Below are 16,834 nucleotides of genomic sequence, written 5' to 3'. Positions count from 1 at the left end.
GATCATAGATTTTTTATTTTCTATTTCCTTGCAAATTACACGTACCTCGAACAAATGTCATCACCATCAACTCAAAGTCTGTATATGTATGTGGGCACGGGTGAAGACTTCGAGAAGTTTAATGGCGCATCCACACATTCCGATGGCTTTGCCCGCCGGCTTTCAGACTGCCTTCCCGCTGGTTTCCCGCCGGTTTTACCGCCGGCTTAAAGCTCTAGACAGACAGACTGCATTTCAACTGCACTCAACCGTTTCGTTGGAACTGCACGCCAACTGCACACCGACTGCAATCGGGCTCCACAGTCGACGTGCAGTTCAAATGCAGTTGGACTAATTGCATTTGAACTGGATTCAAACTGCAAATTTGCAGTCGGAGTGCATTTGAAATGCAGTCTAGAAGGAGCCTTACCAGCGACTTCGGTAGCCATTTTCGCTGTAGTGTTGTGACTATCGTTGAACTTAGTGATATACGTTGGAGTGGAATATGTTTGACTATAATATAATTGTGTGTATTGCAGTTGTGTTATATGTTATTATCGTAAAAAGAAACGCAATATAAAATGAAGTTATTAGGTCAGACCAAGACTATAAAATAGGCTTAATATTTCCACGATACTTGATGATTTTGGAATGAACGACATGAACCGAAGAAATATTCCATTGAAATGTAACATCTTTCTAAGGATCTCTAGTAACGAATTTGATATTTACTGAATTTGCTTTGGGTTCCACAATAGTACCTACATTTTCATAATATTTTTGTATTAATAAAAGTACTGCACTTTCATCCCAATTAAATTCATTTTGTTAAACTTAAAGTAAATAAATATTAATACGACATATTTTCTTCTGACACACACTACCTTTCGATGGCGAAGCCGCAAGCGAACTGCCGCCGGCATCCAAAAGCCACGCGTGCTGCAGCAGGCTGATTTTAATTCTAATCGGAATCGACCTGATCGGGTAGCCTATTCGAGTCTCGAAATCAGATGGGTTTCCGAGCGAGAAGATGAACCTGATTCCTACTATATCTTTCTTATTTGTGAGTTAAGTCAACTATTGTTTCGATTTGAAATGTCAAAAGTTTTCGATCGGACAGTTGTGAATCGCAATTATGTGCCTCGACTCGGAAGAGACGCAGTTTCCGATCGGGAGAGGCAATCAAAATCTAGCTGCAGGTAAGGTCGCGCGTGCCGCCGGGCATGTGTAGATGCGCCATACGGAGAGGGTTTAGACCTTAGTGTACCGTGCTGGTCCAATTCATGTTGGCCTTTGCAAGATTTACAAAGGTTATGCACATTTAATCACGATTTATTCCTTTACCATCTCGGCAAGAGATATTGCTACTTATATACGTAACCGAGAAGTCAGTCATAGTCATAGGTCGATCATTCGCGGTCTAGTGTTCGCTAGGTATTTTATTTCCGTGGCAATTTTTATTATTTTATCTACACACATATCATAAATCCTCAGTGTGTTCAAAAACCGCAAATTACGGCTAGCATAAAGATAAACTGTTTTGTTAGAAGAAAATTCTTATCTGTGAAAACGTTATTATTGCTAAGTAATAACATCAAATTCGATTTCATTATTACGTTCAAATTTGGAACAACTCTGAAAAACAACACAATTTGATTCGACCTCAATTCTAATATCAGTCGAGACGAAGTTTTATTCGAAATGAAATGTCAATAGCAAACAATTTTGACAAATTTCACACGTTACTTGATATCGAACGGTATGATAGTTGGGTCCAACTCTAGTTTGTCTAAGAATTAAAAAAAAACATGACATGCGTGAGAAAAGTTTTTATTTGCCGCCATTTCGCCAGCCGTAACCTTAGACTATGAAAACCAAAGGACATGTTATAGTGAGGAGCACTATAAGTTTCCGGAATGAATAAAAAAAAATACTCTAAATGGTCCGAAATTAATTTATTGTTTCTCAAAATATTCTCCGTTAGCTTTAATGCACTTTTTCATACGAATGAACCAATTTTGAAAACATTTATGCCTCTCCTCCGTGACAATCTCTGAAACATATTTTTCATACTCTTCGACAGCTTCTTAAGGTGACGAAAATCATTGACCGCTTAAATGGTCCTTAATTTTTGGAAATATATAAAAGTCACAAGGTGCCAGATCGGGACTGTACGCGGGATGGCTCATAAGGTTCACCGTGGTTCACCTTCAAAAATTCATTTGTCTGTCTGGCCGTGTGAGAACTGGCATTATCGTAGTGCAAGATGATACGGCGTTTACGGTTTTTTTACGGAGTTTGTCAATAACTTACGGCAAACAAATGGTCGTGTATCAATCACTATTCACAGTACAACGATTCTCCAAAGCAACAGTAACCACGTGTCTAGTTTTCTTAAAAAAAGAAGCAATTATCCGTTTAGAGGCACTTTGCACGTGCACCACTTTGATTGGTTTCGGCTCATCTCGAAAAACTCATACGCTCGATTGCTGTTTTGTTTTGAGAGACTAACTATAAGTCTATATTTCGTCATCTGTTACTATATCCCACACCAAATTTGATGCCCCTTCGTTGAATCTGGTAAGCATGGTATTGCACCAAGTGACGCGATCCGTTTTTTGAGCCTCAGTCAAATTGTGTGGGATCCACCGATAGCACAGCTTTTTCACACCCAAATGTTTGTGTAGTATTGATTGTATTTGACTCATGCCTATGCCTAAAGATGCCCGAATCTTATGGTATGTCACATGCCTGTCTGTTTTGATCATACGGCGCACAGCATTGATGTTTTTGTTGTTCACAGTAGTGGACGGGCGACCATCGCGAAATTCGTCACTGAGATTCACACGACCGCGTTTGAATTCTGCAAACCAGCTATAAATAGTCGTCTTGCACGGTGCTTCATCGCCAAATGCAGTTTGAAGCCGAGCGAAGCTTCGCTGAGCTGATCCATTACACTTAAAGTCGTAAGAATATATACTACGAAAATTTTCACGAGTTAAATTCATGGTAATGTAGACAACCAATTTCTAAAATGACGCCATAATGTAAAACAAGTGACAGTCAGATGAAACAAACTGTATTCTACAGCCAAAGAGTTCCATTTTCAAATGTTGTAATTACTTTTTAAATATTGTTTAAGCAAGTGGCCAGTTCCGGAAACTTATAGTGCGCCCTATGTACAAATGCAGTTTCGTCCTATTTTAAATACGACCTTCATCATCAGCTTTCACGCATCCATTGCTGGACATAAGTCTCCCATTGAGCGCGCCAAATCTCCAGGTCTTGTGCCGCCTGCATCTAGCCGCTGCCGGCCACCTTTCTCAGGTCGTCCGTCCATCTTGCTGCAGGGCGTCACACACTACGTTTTCCTTGACGTGGTCGCCATTCCAGAACGAGTCGTCTCCATCGGCGATCAACCCTCCTGCAGACATACCCGGCCCACTGCCACTTGAGCTTACTGATTTTGCGAGCTATGTCGGTCACTTTAGATCTCTGACGTATGACCTCGTTAGGAATTCAGTCCATCAGAGAAATCTTAGCATAGCTCGCTCCATCGCCATAGATACGATCTAATCAAAACCAATCAAATTTTCTAGACGCAGTTAATATAAAGTTTTTGTTTGGCAAATCGTCGCCTTACTTTCTCAAACTTGTATCTTGGTCACATAATAACTGAAATGCAAATTATAGATTGTATATACAAATTTGGTGGCTGATTTCATATCACATTTCCTTCATATTCACACACTGGCTTGTACCTATTCTTAAAGTAATGCATCCAAATTAATAACCTTGATAAGAAATTTAAAACAAAATAGAAATTTTTGCCTTCGCAAATTTTCGCACTTGATGGAAATTTAGTAGCAGTAGAGCTCCTTGTGAAAGAGTTCGTCCGGGGAAGTACTGCCACCTTACCCATTTCTGCCGCCAAGCAGTAAAGTCAACCTTACTGTGTTCCGGTTTTGAAGGGTAAGGGTGCTGGTGAAATTACAGGCACATGGGACTTGTCAATGTCTTAGGGTGACGGTCGCAGTGGCAGTGCCCCTCAGATCTTTGCGATTCTCAGGCAATGCAACTGTTATGGACAGGCGTGTAGCTTACCATCAGGCGCACTACTTGTTCGTCCCGTCACGTGATATTACAAAAAAAGTTCGACTTCATAAAATACAGGATTTTTTTCACATTTGTTTCGTTCGATTTCTAGGTGATGCAAGCAACTTTGAAAAAATCTTTGAATGCGGTATTACTTATTTAAAAAAATCTTCATTACCAAAATAACCTATCTGCAATATTTAAAGTACTTTCCCTCTGTGTCGCATAGCAATGGGACAAATGGGACGCCTCACTTTCTCAGACATCTTAAAGCACAAAGATACTGAAATCCAAAAAATAGATTGTACATACAAATTTTGCAGGTTGATTTCACATCATATTTCCTTCATATTTACACATTGGCTTGTACCTATTGTTAAAGTAATGCATCCAAATTAATACAATACAATACAATACAATACAATACAATACAATACAATACAATACAATACAAAAATTCTTTATTGTACACCAAAAAAGGAAACAAATACAATACAATTAAATTAAAAATAAGCGGTGGTACAATGGGCGGTCTTATCGCTATAAGCGATTTCTGCCAGACAACCTTTGGATGGAAGTAATTATATAATTCACAGGAAAAAGACGGCGATGTATGAAGAATTACTAATCAACAGATAAAAATTGATAAATAAATGCAAATATACATATATTTATAAATAAATAATAAAACCAGTACATAAAATAACCTTGATAAGAAATTTAAAACAAAATAGAAATTTTTGTCATTTCCTGAATGATCACCCTTTATAAGATTCGTGGTAGAGAAAGTAATTCATCGATATATTGAATATAAACCGGAATCTCGTTACAAAAACGTATACAAACATTGACCCTTTATGAAGACGGCTGTCGAGAAAAGTTATCGATCTGTTACTATTTTTAACCGACTTCAGAAAAGGGAGGTTTTCAATTCGACTATATTTTTTGAGTGTACGTTATACACATTACATATGTTATGACATTACTCCGACATTTGTGAACCAATTTCGATGTATCTTTTTTTGTTGGAAAGGGGGTATCTTAGTAGCGGTCTCATTCAAATTTGAAGAAAATATTCCACCTATAAGGATGGCAAATTTGAGGATGAGTCTGGTTTGGATGACGAATTTCATTTTACATACTGTACGTTAATCGATTTCAATAAAACTTGGTAATTAGATGTAATTCCACACTTTTAAGATCGTTTATTTTTTACAATTACTACATTTAATAGCATTAGAGCTCCTTGTGTAAAAAGTTCGTCCAGGGAAGTACTGCCACCTCCCCTATTTCTGCCGCCAAGCAGTAATGTCAGCATTACTATGTTCCGGTTTTGAAGGGTACTGGTGAAATTACAGACAAATGGGACTTGGCAACTTATGTCTCAGGGTGAAGGACGCAGTGGCAGTGCCCCTCAGATCTTTGCGATGTAGAGCTCTTGAGTGGCACTGCAATTTTTGTGCATAGGCGTGAAATGAAAAAAAAATTGTTCTTATCATTAATAAGTTTATCATAAATAATGAACTGTGACACTAGTGTGTGTTAATTTCTTTTAGTGACGTTCTGGGGACCCAGATTGTGAATTTCCTTAGCTACATGTTTTGACCCAACAAATATTGTATTAATATCGGCTGTACTTCCCCAAAGCAAAATGCCATTATCAAACTGTGCCAGTAGATACAGTAAATCAATCTAGTGGTTTTTACCTTTGATAGAGATAGAAACAATGTTATCGAGTGCTTTGGTTATCGGTTAGGTAAAATAGCCTAGCGTTCTGCAGTGTTTTTAACCGATTTCAAAAGAAGGAAGAGGTCTTTAATTGGAGTATATATTTTGTGTGTGTATGTTACGCCGACGTCAATGAATTGAAAAATGAAAATGTCTTCATTAAGTTTCACAAAATAAACTTATATTTATATATGCCTATGGTCCTCACATGTTCTTGAGTTTCATTTGTGAAAGTCTGGTGTCCATACCAGGATTAACCTGTGTTATAGGGCACCAGGCTCCTACCCTTACACCTCTAACCAGATGTGAGAAAGATAGGCATAAGACAGGAAGACACGTGTACTCATACAATTACAAAATAAGCAAAATGAAAATTAACTGTTGTTAAATTAGTTTTAAAAACGATTGTTAGTATGTTTTGTTGTAAGTGTATGTATGTTTGGGCCTGTATTTATATGTACTAAATACAGGCCATTATAATATAAATTGATATAACAAATTGATTTAGATGATTCTTTTTCTTGTTGGAAAAGAGGTGCCACAACATTAGTGGTGGTTAAATTCAAAGAAAATATTCTATCTTATACCTTGAAGTAGGGTTGACAAATTTAATTACCTTGAACATTAATTGACGGAGGAGCTTAAAGACCAAACTGATATTGGTCGACAACGTAGGGCGTTGGCTGCTAGATGTACTATGTTGACACAAAGAGCTCGTTGTAGTGAGGAAGCCAAAATAACATTATTTAAGGCTTTTAAAATATCAAGTGACGGGACGAACAAATCGTGCGCCTGTTAAGCTAAACACCTGTCCATAGAGCTTTAAATCGCAAAGATCTGAGGGTACTGCCACTGCGCCCGTCATCCTGCGACATAAGTTGACAAGTCCCGTGTGCCTGTAATTTCGCCAGCTACCTTACCCTTCAAAAGCGGAACACAGTAATGCTGACAGAACGAAGGAATTTTTCCTTGTGTTCGATCTTTGTGTTAATTAATTAATTAATTATAATTAATTAATTAATTAATAAAATTAAATAAAATTAATAAAAAATACTTCATTTCGTTATAAAATTAATTATAACGAAGTGAAGTATTTTTCCGCAGGCAAACACGGTAAATGCACAGGATATTACAAAACTTTTTTATGTCTCACCTTGTCGAACAAATATACTTCTGAATTAGCCTTTGTGTAGAATGTGTCGTTCTTACAATACAATTAGTAATTGCTATTCAACTGGTCTTGACACTTTTAATGACTCTTTCTATAAATTTAACTGTAAATGAAAATAAATTATTAAGCTGTAGGAAAACGCTTTCCTACAGCTTAATAATTTATTTTCATTATTATTTATTTTATCTTTCACAAAATATTTAATTAATACAATTGCACTGTCGTACTTACATCAATCAACTATTTATTCCGATCTTATAATCAATTACTTAACTTAAATTAAAGTACATTTAAAGGACATTAATAATAATTGCATTAATATTTAATGTTGTTTTTATTTATTATTATTTTTGTATCTGAGTATATAATGAGTGATGTGCATACTTGTACCTAATTTGCTTACACATAAAAACTGTGCCTTACCAAATGTTGTCTTTTTATCTTATTTTTTCTGTGTAACATGTTGGTGTTCTAAATGAATAAATAAATAAAAATAAATAAATTGTACAAAGTGTCACGAACATTAAAATTAGATTGAAAGTTAAATAATGTCATAATAATAAAAATAAATTTGCCAAATAAGCAATGTCAAATGAAATAATTATAAGAACGTTTTGCGTTCTTTATTTACAACCTATTACTTTACTACATGCAAGTGCACACTAAAACCACATCCGGATTTTAATTGGATAAAATATGTTTTTTTCAAAATTACGTTAGAGTATATTCCAACCTTTTTTGTTACATTCTGTACATACATGTAATTTTTATTAGATTTTTTACTCGACTATCTCAGTGACCCGAACATTTGAAATGTGGGCGCTGGATTAGACCTCCTAAGGTCTGTAGGGCCATGGCCATGGCCTGGTGGCAAACGACACGCTTAACCATAACAGTTGCAGTGCCACTCAGAGGCTTAAATTTCAAAGATCTTAGGGGCTCTGCCACTGCGCCGGTCACCAGACGTAAGTTGACAAGTCCCATGTGTCTTTAATTTCACCAGCACGTTTACCCTTCTAAGCCGGAACGCAGTAATGCTTACATTACTGCTTTGCGGCAGAAATAGGTAAGGTGGCAGTACTTCCCTGGACTTTTTCACAATGAGTTCTACTGCTACTAAATACATATGCACATAGCACCCCTGTACTACGTGCACCATTAAGAGCACCCACTATACGGAAAACCAGGAAATAATTACATTGAAAAACAATTTTAATTAAAGTCATTTCAGTTAAAAATAAAAACTATGGTTTACCTTCATATGTACACAGCCATTTGTTCCTGATAAGGTACGAATATATTATAAGTAAAACCACAAATTTAAATTAGTCAAGCTATAAATAGGATTGTTATACATTATTTTATTTAGAAACTACTGATTGCCAGGATGAACGTTATAGGGGTAAGTCAATTTTTAACTTTTTTTGTCGTTCAACTAACTAAAGCAATGCGAATATATAAGCAATTTTAAGTTTCATATGTAAGTCGTTCAGCGAGCTATGGAACGAGTTATGCTCGGAATTTCTTTGAAGGACAGGGTATGGAACGAGGTTATCCGACAGAGAACTAAGGTCATTGACATAGCTGGTAGAATAAGCAAGCTAAAGTGGCACTGGGCTGGCTATATCTGCCGAAGAACCGATAACCGCTGGAGGAAGCGAGATCTTGAGTGGAGACCACGGCTTGGCAAACGTAGTGTAGGACGTCCTATGGCGAGATGGAGTGACGATTTGCGGAGGTCTGCTGGCAGCAGATGGATGCAACGAGCTGAGGACCGGGCGAAATGGCGCACATTGAAAGAGGCCTATGTCCAGCAGTGGACTACGATAGGCTTTTGATGATGATATGAAAGGGCTTCTTCACATATTCCAAAAATATTTAACTAAAAATTTATTCGTCGCCGTAGGCCGAAAAGTAACTAAGTCGCAAATGGCCAATATAAATTGGCAATTTGCGACTTAGTCCGTCATCCATCCAGAAACAGTTGACAGAGGTTAATGAGTTGTTGACTATGTAGACTATGTTGAATGTGTATGCGTTATCAGCGACTTAGTGTCATAAATATTATTTATTAATACAAAGATTGAATCCAAAAGAAAAATTTATTCGATCTGAAAGGACTCGAACTTGGGTCTATGCTATACCAGGGCAATCTTTGTTACATATCTTTGTTTTTGTTTTTTTTAACGGATTTTTTTGCCAAAACTCCATTTATGAGAAATTTATTTCTTTACTTAGAGAGGTTGGTTATCTTACAGCTACCATCACTGACTAGAGAAGTCGCTTTAATAATTGTAATTTTCAATTTTATCGAACGTCACGATGTTTTTTACTAACCAGATATTCAATTATTTGTTGTGAAATAACTCCACTACTTTGTTATAATTATTATAACAAACTACAAGATCGAAACACTAAGAAAAACGTTTTTACAAATTAATCTCTGCTTATGCAGTCCGTAGAATACGTGAGCCTACCGATGTTGCTACTGCTAGACTAGTTTACTTTAGTTACTTCCATAGTATAATATCCTACGGGATTCTCATGTGGGGTAAAGTGGCAGATATACAAACCATATTTGTGTGTGTGAAAAGCTTAAGGAGACTGATATCATGACTGTGGCATCACAGTACACTTACTCAAAGATTTTGTATACCCGTAAAAATATACATAATTTCATTAAGAAAGAAGATATTCATAATATTAACCCTAGAACTAAATCCAAACTCATGGTACCACAATTTCGTTTAACTAAGGTAATTGTGGGGAACTGTCTACGTTTTGAATAAAAGATTCCGGAGACTATATTAAGATTATCATTTTCTTAGTTTAAAACTTCATTAAAAGTATTTTGATTGAAAAGTCATATTACAAAATTGAAGAATATGTTTTAGATAAAGAAATATGGAAAGACAACAAGAGTCTTAGATTCCACACAATTATGATTCAAAGTGTATTCCATAGCATTTAAGTTTATTTGAAAAAAAAAGAGCAATCCCTAGAGTTTCTTGCTCGTTCTTCTCAGGGAGGTCAGCGTAATGAACGAGCAGAAGCTTAAAAAGTACCTTCAAAATGACGTTTTTAAGTGTAAAGATTTTACCTATGGAATAAATGATTACTTGACTTAATTACAACGTTATGTTATTCGTGTTAGAATGCAAACCGAAATTCAAACCGACATCCAACCGATGACATCTTCCTGCACTTAATGTGTGTTCACAAGCTCCACCTTTTTCTTTAGTTTATTGAATAAGTACTTCTACATTTGTAACAAATTTACCTATTTCTGTCACCAAGCAGTAATGTGAGCATTACTGCTTTGCGGTTTTAAAGGGTAAGGGTGCTAGTGACATTACAGGCACATGCGACTTGTTAATTTAAGGTAACAGGCGCAGTGGCCGTGCCCCTAAGATCTTTGCGATTTAAAGCTCTGAGTGGCACTACAAATGTAATGTATAGACGTGTCACTTACTACCAGGCAAATGACTTATTGGTAGTTTAAAAAAGACCTCAAAAGTTCGTGAAATACATCTATTTGCCAAGTTTTATTGAAATTTGGCTACCGGAAAGTGCGCGAAACCGGGTTATCCCCTAGTTTACAACCCTTAGATATGGGATATTTTCTTCAAATTTAAATGGGACCAATACTAAGGTACCCTCTTCACAACAAAAAGAATCATCAAAATCACAAATGCCGGAATTATCACATGATATACCTACGTACAAAAAAAAAATTACAATTGAGAACCTCCTCCTTTTTTGAAGTCTGTTAAAAAAGATCAATATAATGATATGCAATAAGCATTCGTAAGATTTGCTGGTACAAACTGTGTCTCGCTAGGTAAAAGTTGTAGCCACATTTAGGCCACAGACGCTGGTTCGAGTCAAATTGAATCGAAGTGGTTTTTCTTTGTGTTTTGTTTGATCTTTGTATCAATAATAAAAACAATTTTTTTTTCCAGATTTTCGTTTTTGGCTTATCGGCGATTTCTGTGGCAGTTTGTATGACCACACCTCCACCAGGTAAAATTCCGTAAAATTATTCCCTTTACGTTGAATGAAACCTTTATGATCAAACCTTTATTCTGCAATGATCGTGGTGTTTATGGTTCCTATACCTTTTATTAAAATATGAAACTTAACAATATATACCTATAACATTTTTACAAAAATACTGTCATCAAAAGTTCGTGGAATTGCATCTATTTGTCAAGTTTTATTGAAGTCGATTACTGGAATTTTTTTTTATAATATCAAGTAACGGGACGAAGAAGTCGTGCGCCTGGTGCTGTTTGCCAGCTTATCGGTATTGTACAGGAAATATCATGGAGAGTATGCGATGGTATTGCATAATTTGATTCCGCCTTCCCCTTTCCATCATCGGGGAGACTGGACGTAGGCTGGGGTTCCACCCCTATGTAGTGGATATTCCCCGGATTCGCGCGAAGCGTTTAGGTTCCACATTTGTATGGCGAGCGGCTAGGGAGTGGAATTCCCTGCCTGCAAACTTGTTCCCCGAACGCTATAACTTGGACCTTTTCAAGGCGAGAGTGAATAGGCATTGTTTAGGTGTGCATGCCAGGTACCCCGACCTCATCGTCACCTTCCATCAGGTGAGATGGAGGTCAAATGCGCACTTATTTTTTTACAAAAAACAAATCCTTGCACCCCTTACGTAGAAGGCAATTTAGCGCTTTTTCCATTGACTTACAATTATATGGACGTCGGATCCGCGCTAAAAAGTGTCCGAACTTATAGGGCGTTAAAATCGTATACAGAGCGTCATTCACGCTTTAGTCTTCGTTTGTTCGACTGACAGCGAAGCAAGCAAAATTAGACACAGTTACAGTTGACAAAATGGCTTTTGACACATAGCTTCTATAGTAATAAAGAATACTTAGAATTGACAAATAAAAATTTACATTAATTTGAAATGCAACTAACAATAGAAACCAAACATGAAATTAATATTTGCACATCTGCTTGCAGGTTGAATACCATGTACCTAATTTTATTTAAGACCTTTATCATTACTGTATTCTGACAAATATACGTATTCTATTCTATAACTATGACCTAAACCCTCGCCTGACAGGCGAGCTGTGCCCGGCAGTGGGACGTGTAAATGGGTTGATGATGCGATTGGTCGGTTTGAATTTGGGTTTGCGTTCTAACGCGAATTATATTACGTTATAATTTCTAAGTTTATTCAAGCCGAATGACTGGCCGAAACTCTCGCCTGAGAGGAGACCCGTGTCCAGCAGTGGGACGTATTAACCTCCTAAGACCCAGCAAACTGCCATGGGCTAAGCATTGAACGCCTTTTTTTTAAAGGATATTTTGCAGTTGGCCGCTGATGGCCTTTACTGCGCCACCGGAAAAAAGGGCGAGCCGAAGGCTCATAACCCCTAAAATAAACTTAAAGCTAAGTAGCGGGCCTGAGGGCGCCCAAGTGGGCACGGACCTCGGCTCAGGGCGCTACTGGAGACTTCCGCCAGAAGGGCGTGCTGTAGGAGAGAATCTACTAGTGCACGTCCTGAAATCAGGGGCTCTACGACCTCGCCGGCGAGGACGGTTGGAGCGTGCGGGACGGGACTGACTAGCGATCTGGTTGGCCTTCAAAGTGGCGAGAGTGATATGGTCGTCAGGGTCGTTGAGGACTTGGCCGACGGGTCCTACGTACGCGGCGGGGGTGTTCCCTGAGGGGGTCGTAAGAGGATGCAGCCACCACGAGGGTGTTGGGGTGGTGAGGAGCAGAGTCGAAATATTTCCTCGATGCCTGTTTCATGAATTGGGCTATTGTGGGGAGCCGTAAATCTATGTGGAGGTTAGCGTTGCGCAGGTATCACGGGGCACCCGTCGCGTTGCGCATGAATCTATTTTGGAGAGCCTGCAGGCGGTTAGCGCGGGATTTGTCTGAGCGAATGCGACGCTGGCGTACGTCATGATTGGGAACGTTGAACGCCCAATGTACCTTAAAATGTAATTTCATACTTCAGGCCCAAGCAAGGATGCCCTTAGTTTTGTATGAAAACATATTTTTCTATATACCATAGGATTATGGTCATATGGAATACATAGCGCTAAATTTGAATGCGGTATTTTCATTATAATATATATTGGGCATTTACGTGATCATAGGAATAATATTCTCTGGGTTTGAATCATTTCACATATTATGTACATTTTGTACCTGGGGCCTTAGGAGGTTAATGGGTTGATGATGCTGCTTTCAAAGAGTATGATAGAAACAGTAACTGTAGTCAAGAGCTCGTCAAGCTTATCACTTTGAGTCCATCAAGCTGGAGGGCTTTGTTCAAATATCGCCCGTAATGCAACAATACAAGATGCGTTACTTTCATGTGGGCGTGTATAACTGTGCGATGATGCGACCTTTTTCATCGTCATCCTACCTTTTTAACACCGTTTTCCCATTCTCGAAGAGTGAGGATGTGCATAGGGATTCATCATGTAAACTCAACCACTCGTAATCTGTTTTAAAGCATTGGATATATATATATGTACACAAGCCCTTTTCGGCTAAGTGTCTGAATTGTTTGTTAATGCGTAGTAAGAGAGTGTTATATACTGTTATACCTTTTTTCATATTTTTATTTTTGTTACAGCCTGTTTGTTATCTTTCCTTTGTTCTTGTTTACCTTTTTTTCTGTCTATACAATAAATTTATGGGAACCGAGTCGTCTATTTTATTGCCAAGTGTAACAATTTTAAATACAGAAGCAAAGGGAAACAACGCCATATTTGTCATATTGGATTTCGTTCAAATAAATGCTTCTATAAAAGAAAATGTTTGTGATCATAGTAAAACACAAAATTATTAGATATTTGAATATTACACATAAATACCTAATCAGTTATTTTTCAAAATTTACTAGCGAAGCGTCAGAGTACAGTTAAGTACATCTGAAGTGAATTTTTTGATCTTTATTTCTTGTTTGTCTTGCAGTGTCAATCTCATGGCCATGGGGGGACTGGAAACCAACCGGATCGACACCTACAACAATAAGAGGTATTTTCTATAAGTATGGAACAAAATTATAAAACAATTTGAGCAGTGCCTCATGAATTAATTAATCAGGACTAGCACACACAAATTACACCCAAGCTCAGAAGAGAAATAAATGTTGGCCATATAAATATTTGTCCCGGTCCAGGAATCCAACCCGAAACATCTGCGTCGCCGATCCAGCGTGGTAACCGTTCAAGCACGGTGGGCAGGCAGACCGAAGCAGCACATAAGTGTGTATTTACTAAAATATTTAAGAGGTTTGCTAGCGCAATTGCAAACAGCTTAATTACCAGAAGAAATATGTTTTTCCATTTTTCTGTAAATTATGTCCAGACAAATTTAACCCATTCAACATGATCTATATCTTCAAAAATCTCATTGACTTCGAAATAATCGCAGTATGAGAAACAACGTAAGTATTATGATAATCAATATCATGACAAACGGTGGCTATAGCGCGTAAATTACTTCCTCATTTGCACGAGAGGCTTGCGTCCGTAATACGTCTTATGAAAATAGTTTAAAAAAAAAACTTACTAAGTACCTATACCCTTTGATAAACATTTGTGATCTTCAGTTTCATAAAGCAGGTAGAAAGAAAGAAGAAAGAAAATACATTTATTTGTTTACCACAATGACACCACAAAAGACAAAAGACAAAAAAAAGAGAAAACGGAACAAAACAGAACTAAAACAAAACACGATCAAAACATTCAACTTAAAACATAAATAAATAATTACGAAACAAAAATACAAAACAAAAATTTTTGTATATACAAAAAATTTGATAAAATTAAAATAGGAACACAGGTGATGCAAACGCATGAGTATGTGTTTACTAAAATACTTTAAAGCCTTGTGATAGACAAACAGAGATTTCTTTTTTAGTTTTTTGTCTAGTACAAATCAAATTAGCATGTGAAATGACGCGTATTCAGAAAATATTTTGTTTTACGAAAGTACTGATTTCACTATCGCACGCTTTAAAATAACAAAGTTTAGTTGCTAATTACACATAAATATTTAATCTGTTATGTCTTTTACAAATTTATTAGCGAAATAACAGAGTACGGTACATTTGAAGTAAATTTTGTAATCTTTATTTTGCAGTTCCGGAATCACGGCCGTGGTGGGACTGGAATGCAAACGGATCGATACCTGAAAATACAACAGGTATTTTCTTTAAATATGGAAGCAAATTAAAATAATTGGAGTAGTGCCTCATTAATTAATTAACCAGGACTTACATTTAAGTACATAGTTATAGAGGTTTATATATAACCATAAATATTAAATATTACTATAGCCCATTCTATCCAAATTGTCAGGGATAGTGGAATTACGCGTAACTAGCATTTGATTATGAGTTTCTATTTCGGTAATTTTTATTTTTTTTATTTAATTGAACGTTTCTAAACTATTTTTTGTCTACGTGTTGTGTCGTGTACTGGGTAGTGCCTTAGAATTCCGTTGCTCTGGTACTCATAGTATAGGGAACATAGTTTGACACCATGGTTTTCTGGCACATATTAATATTTCCCTGTGAGGTTCCTTCTAATTGTATATTATTGTAATTGTCATCTTTCTTTTCTCTCTTTCTTCAGTTATTGAGGACGGCCGAAGGTCTATTGCTACAACGGAATCAGAATTAACTTGGGAATCTACTCATGAACTCCATAAATTTCGTGATCCGGATTATGTATCATCATCAACAAAGTATAATGCGACGAATTTTTATGAGAGAGCGATGTGCAAGAAATCACAGGCTGAAAAAATTCTAAACGCTACTCTGAGTTCTATTGACGCAGCATTAATATCGGATATTAGAATGTTTGATAAAATGCGTAACATTAAGATCGATGAAGCTAAACAGGTAGCTGATGCTGAGAAAAAACGCTTGGAGAAGATACTTTGGCACGTTATTCAAAATATTAAAGCTGAATGTGACAATGGAGATAAAGAGTAAGTAAACTCATTCAGGCTCGAGAGAATGTCAATTGTGTCATGTGAGAGAAAAAATCAAATCAGCATTAATTGATATGCATAACCAGAAAGATCAAAAATAACATTTTTTTTCAAACTCCTCTAAGCAACTTTACTCATCGTATAATTTCCTAAAAATCCGCTAGATGGCAGTGAACCATTATCTAAATTCTGTATCGCGGTGATAAGATTTTTCCTCAAATGGTGACTATCTCGATCGAGTTTGTTAGAAGTACCGCCGGTTACATATTTAACCTGGCACTTTGTAAACTTTTAAATAAAACTTGGAAAAACGGACTTGAAGTTTTACTGCCAGAAAAGTTAAAGAACTTCCTCTGGCTGCATCGAAAATCGTATAGTAACAATACTGCCAAATAAACCAACCACTTGGGCGCTTTACCCTCCTAAAGGCCTATGAACATCAAAATGTGAAGTACATAATATGTGAAGTGATTTAGACCCAGTCACATTGTTCCTATGATCACGTAAAGTCCCAGGGAACAGTCGTTGCCTTAAGATATACCTATAAGAAATTCATAGCCAACTTTTTGGTTCTGAGAGCCATTCAATAGAAAACTGTAAATGATTTCCAGCTTTTCGGTTGAAGTTTGTGTATGCAATGTAGCGTTGGGTCATGGAAGAAATTCCATTTTGGAAAAAGCGTGATTTTCGGAAATTAAATATTTTTCGAATGTTTTCCTAATATTTTTCTTTTAATTTTCCAATTTTGAGGTTGGTACCTGTCAAAAGTTGAAGTTACTGACTGAAAACGATGGAGCCATTGAAAATGTTTCTTTTCGCTGTTGTAGAATCATTTAAAATCTCGTTTTCTTTCTGTGGCTTTTATT

At 36.8% G+C, this 16,834-nt stretch overlaps 1 protein-coding gene across 2 annotated transcripts; it reads left to right on the top strand.

The window, feature by feature from the left end:
- Nucleotides 1-8,358: 8,358 nt before the first annotated feature.
- LOC113231099 lies at nt 8,359-16,198 on the top strand. 2 transcript variants are annotated; one of them, XM_026465272.1, is made up of 6 exons: nt 8,359-8,375; nt 10,936-10,996; nt 13,941-14,003; nt 14,149-14,233; nt 15,114-15,176; nt 15,608-16,198. In XM_026465272.1, the coding sequence occupies exons 1-5, from the start codon at nt 8,361-8,363 to the stop codon at nt 15,163-15,165; spliced, it is 276 nt and encodes a 91-aa protein (XP_026321057.1). In that variant the 5' UTR covers nt 8,359-8,360; the 3' UTR covers nt 15,166-15,176; nt 15,608-16,198. The 2 variants fall into 2 exon arrangements, with proteins under 2 accessions (XP_026321057.1, XP_026321056.1); XM_026465271.1 differs by lacking the exon at nt 14,149-14,233 and having other exon boundaries at nt 15,608-16,196.
- Nucleotides 16,199-16,834: the final 636 nt, after the last annotated feature.

Source organism: Hyposmocoma kahamanoa, unplaced genomic scaffold (genome assembly GCF_003589595.1).
Source record: "Hyposmocoma kahamanoa isolate Upper Pololo Valley unplaced genomic scaffold, ASM358959v1 64, whole genome shotgun sequence".
Classification (NCBI taxonomy): domain Eukaryota; kingdom Metazoa; phylum Arthropoda; class Insecta; order Lepidoptera; family Cosmopterigidae; genus Hyposmocoma; species Hyposmocoma kahamanoa.
This window is presented reverse-complemented; position numbering and strand designations above follow the sequence as displayed.

Bases quoted from the DNA above. Each gene is read 5' to 3' on its own strand.
- LOC113231099 (XM_026465271.1), top strand. The intron at 10,997-13,940 runs GTAAAATTCCGT...TTTGTCTTGCAG, and splicing joins TATGACCACACCTCCACCAG to TGTCAATCTCATGGCCATGG. The intron at 15,177-15,607 runs GTATTTTCTTTA...CTCTTTCTTCAG, and splicing joins GATACCTGAAAATACAACAG to TTATTGAGGACGGCCGAAGG.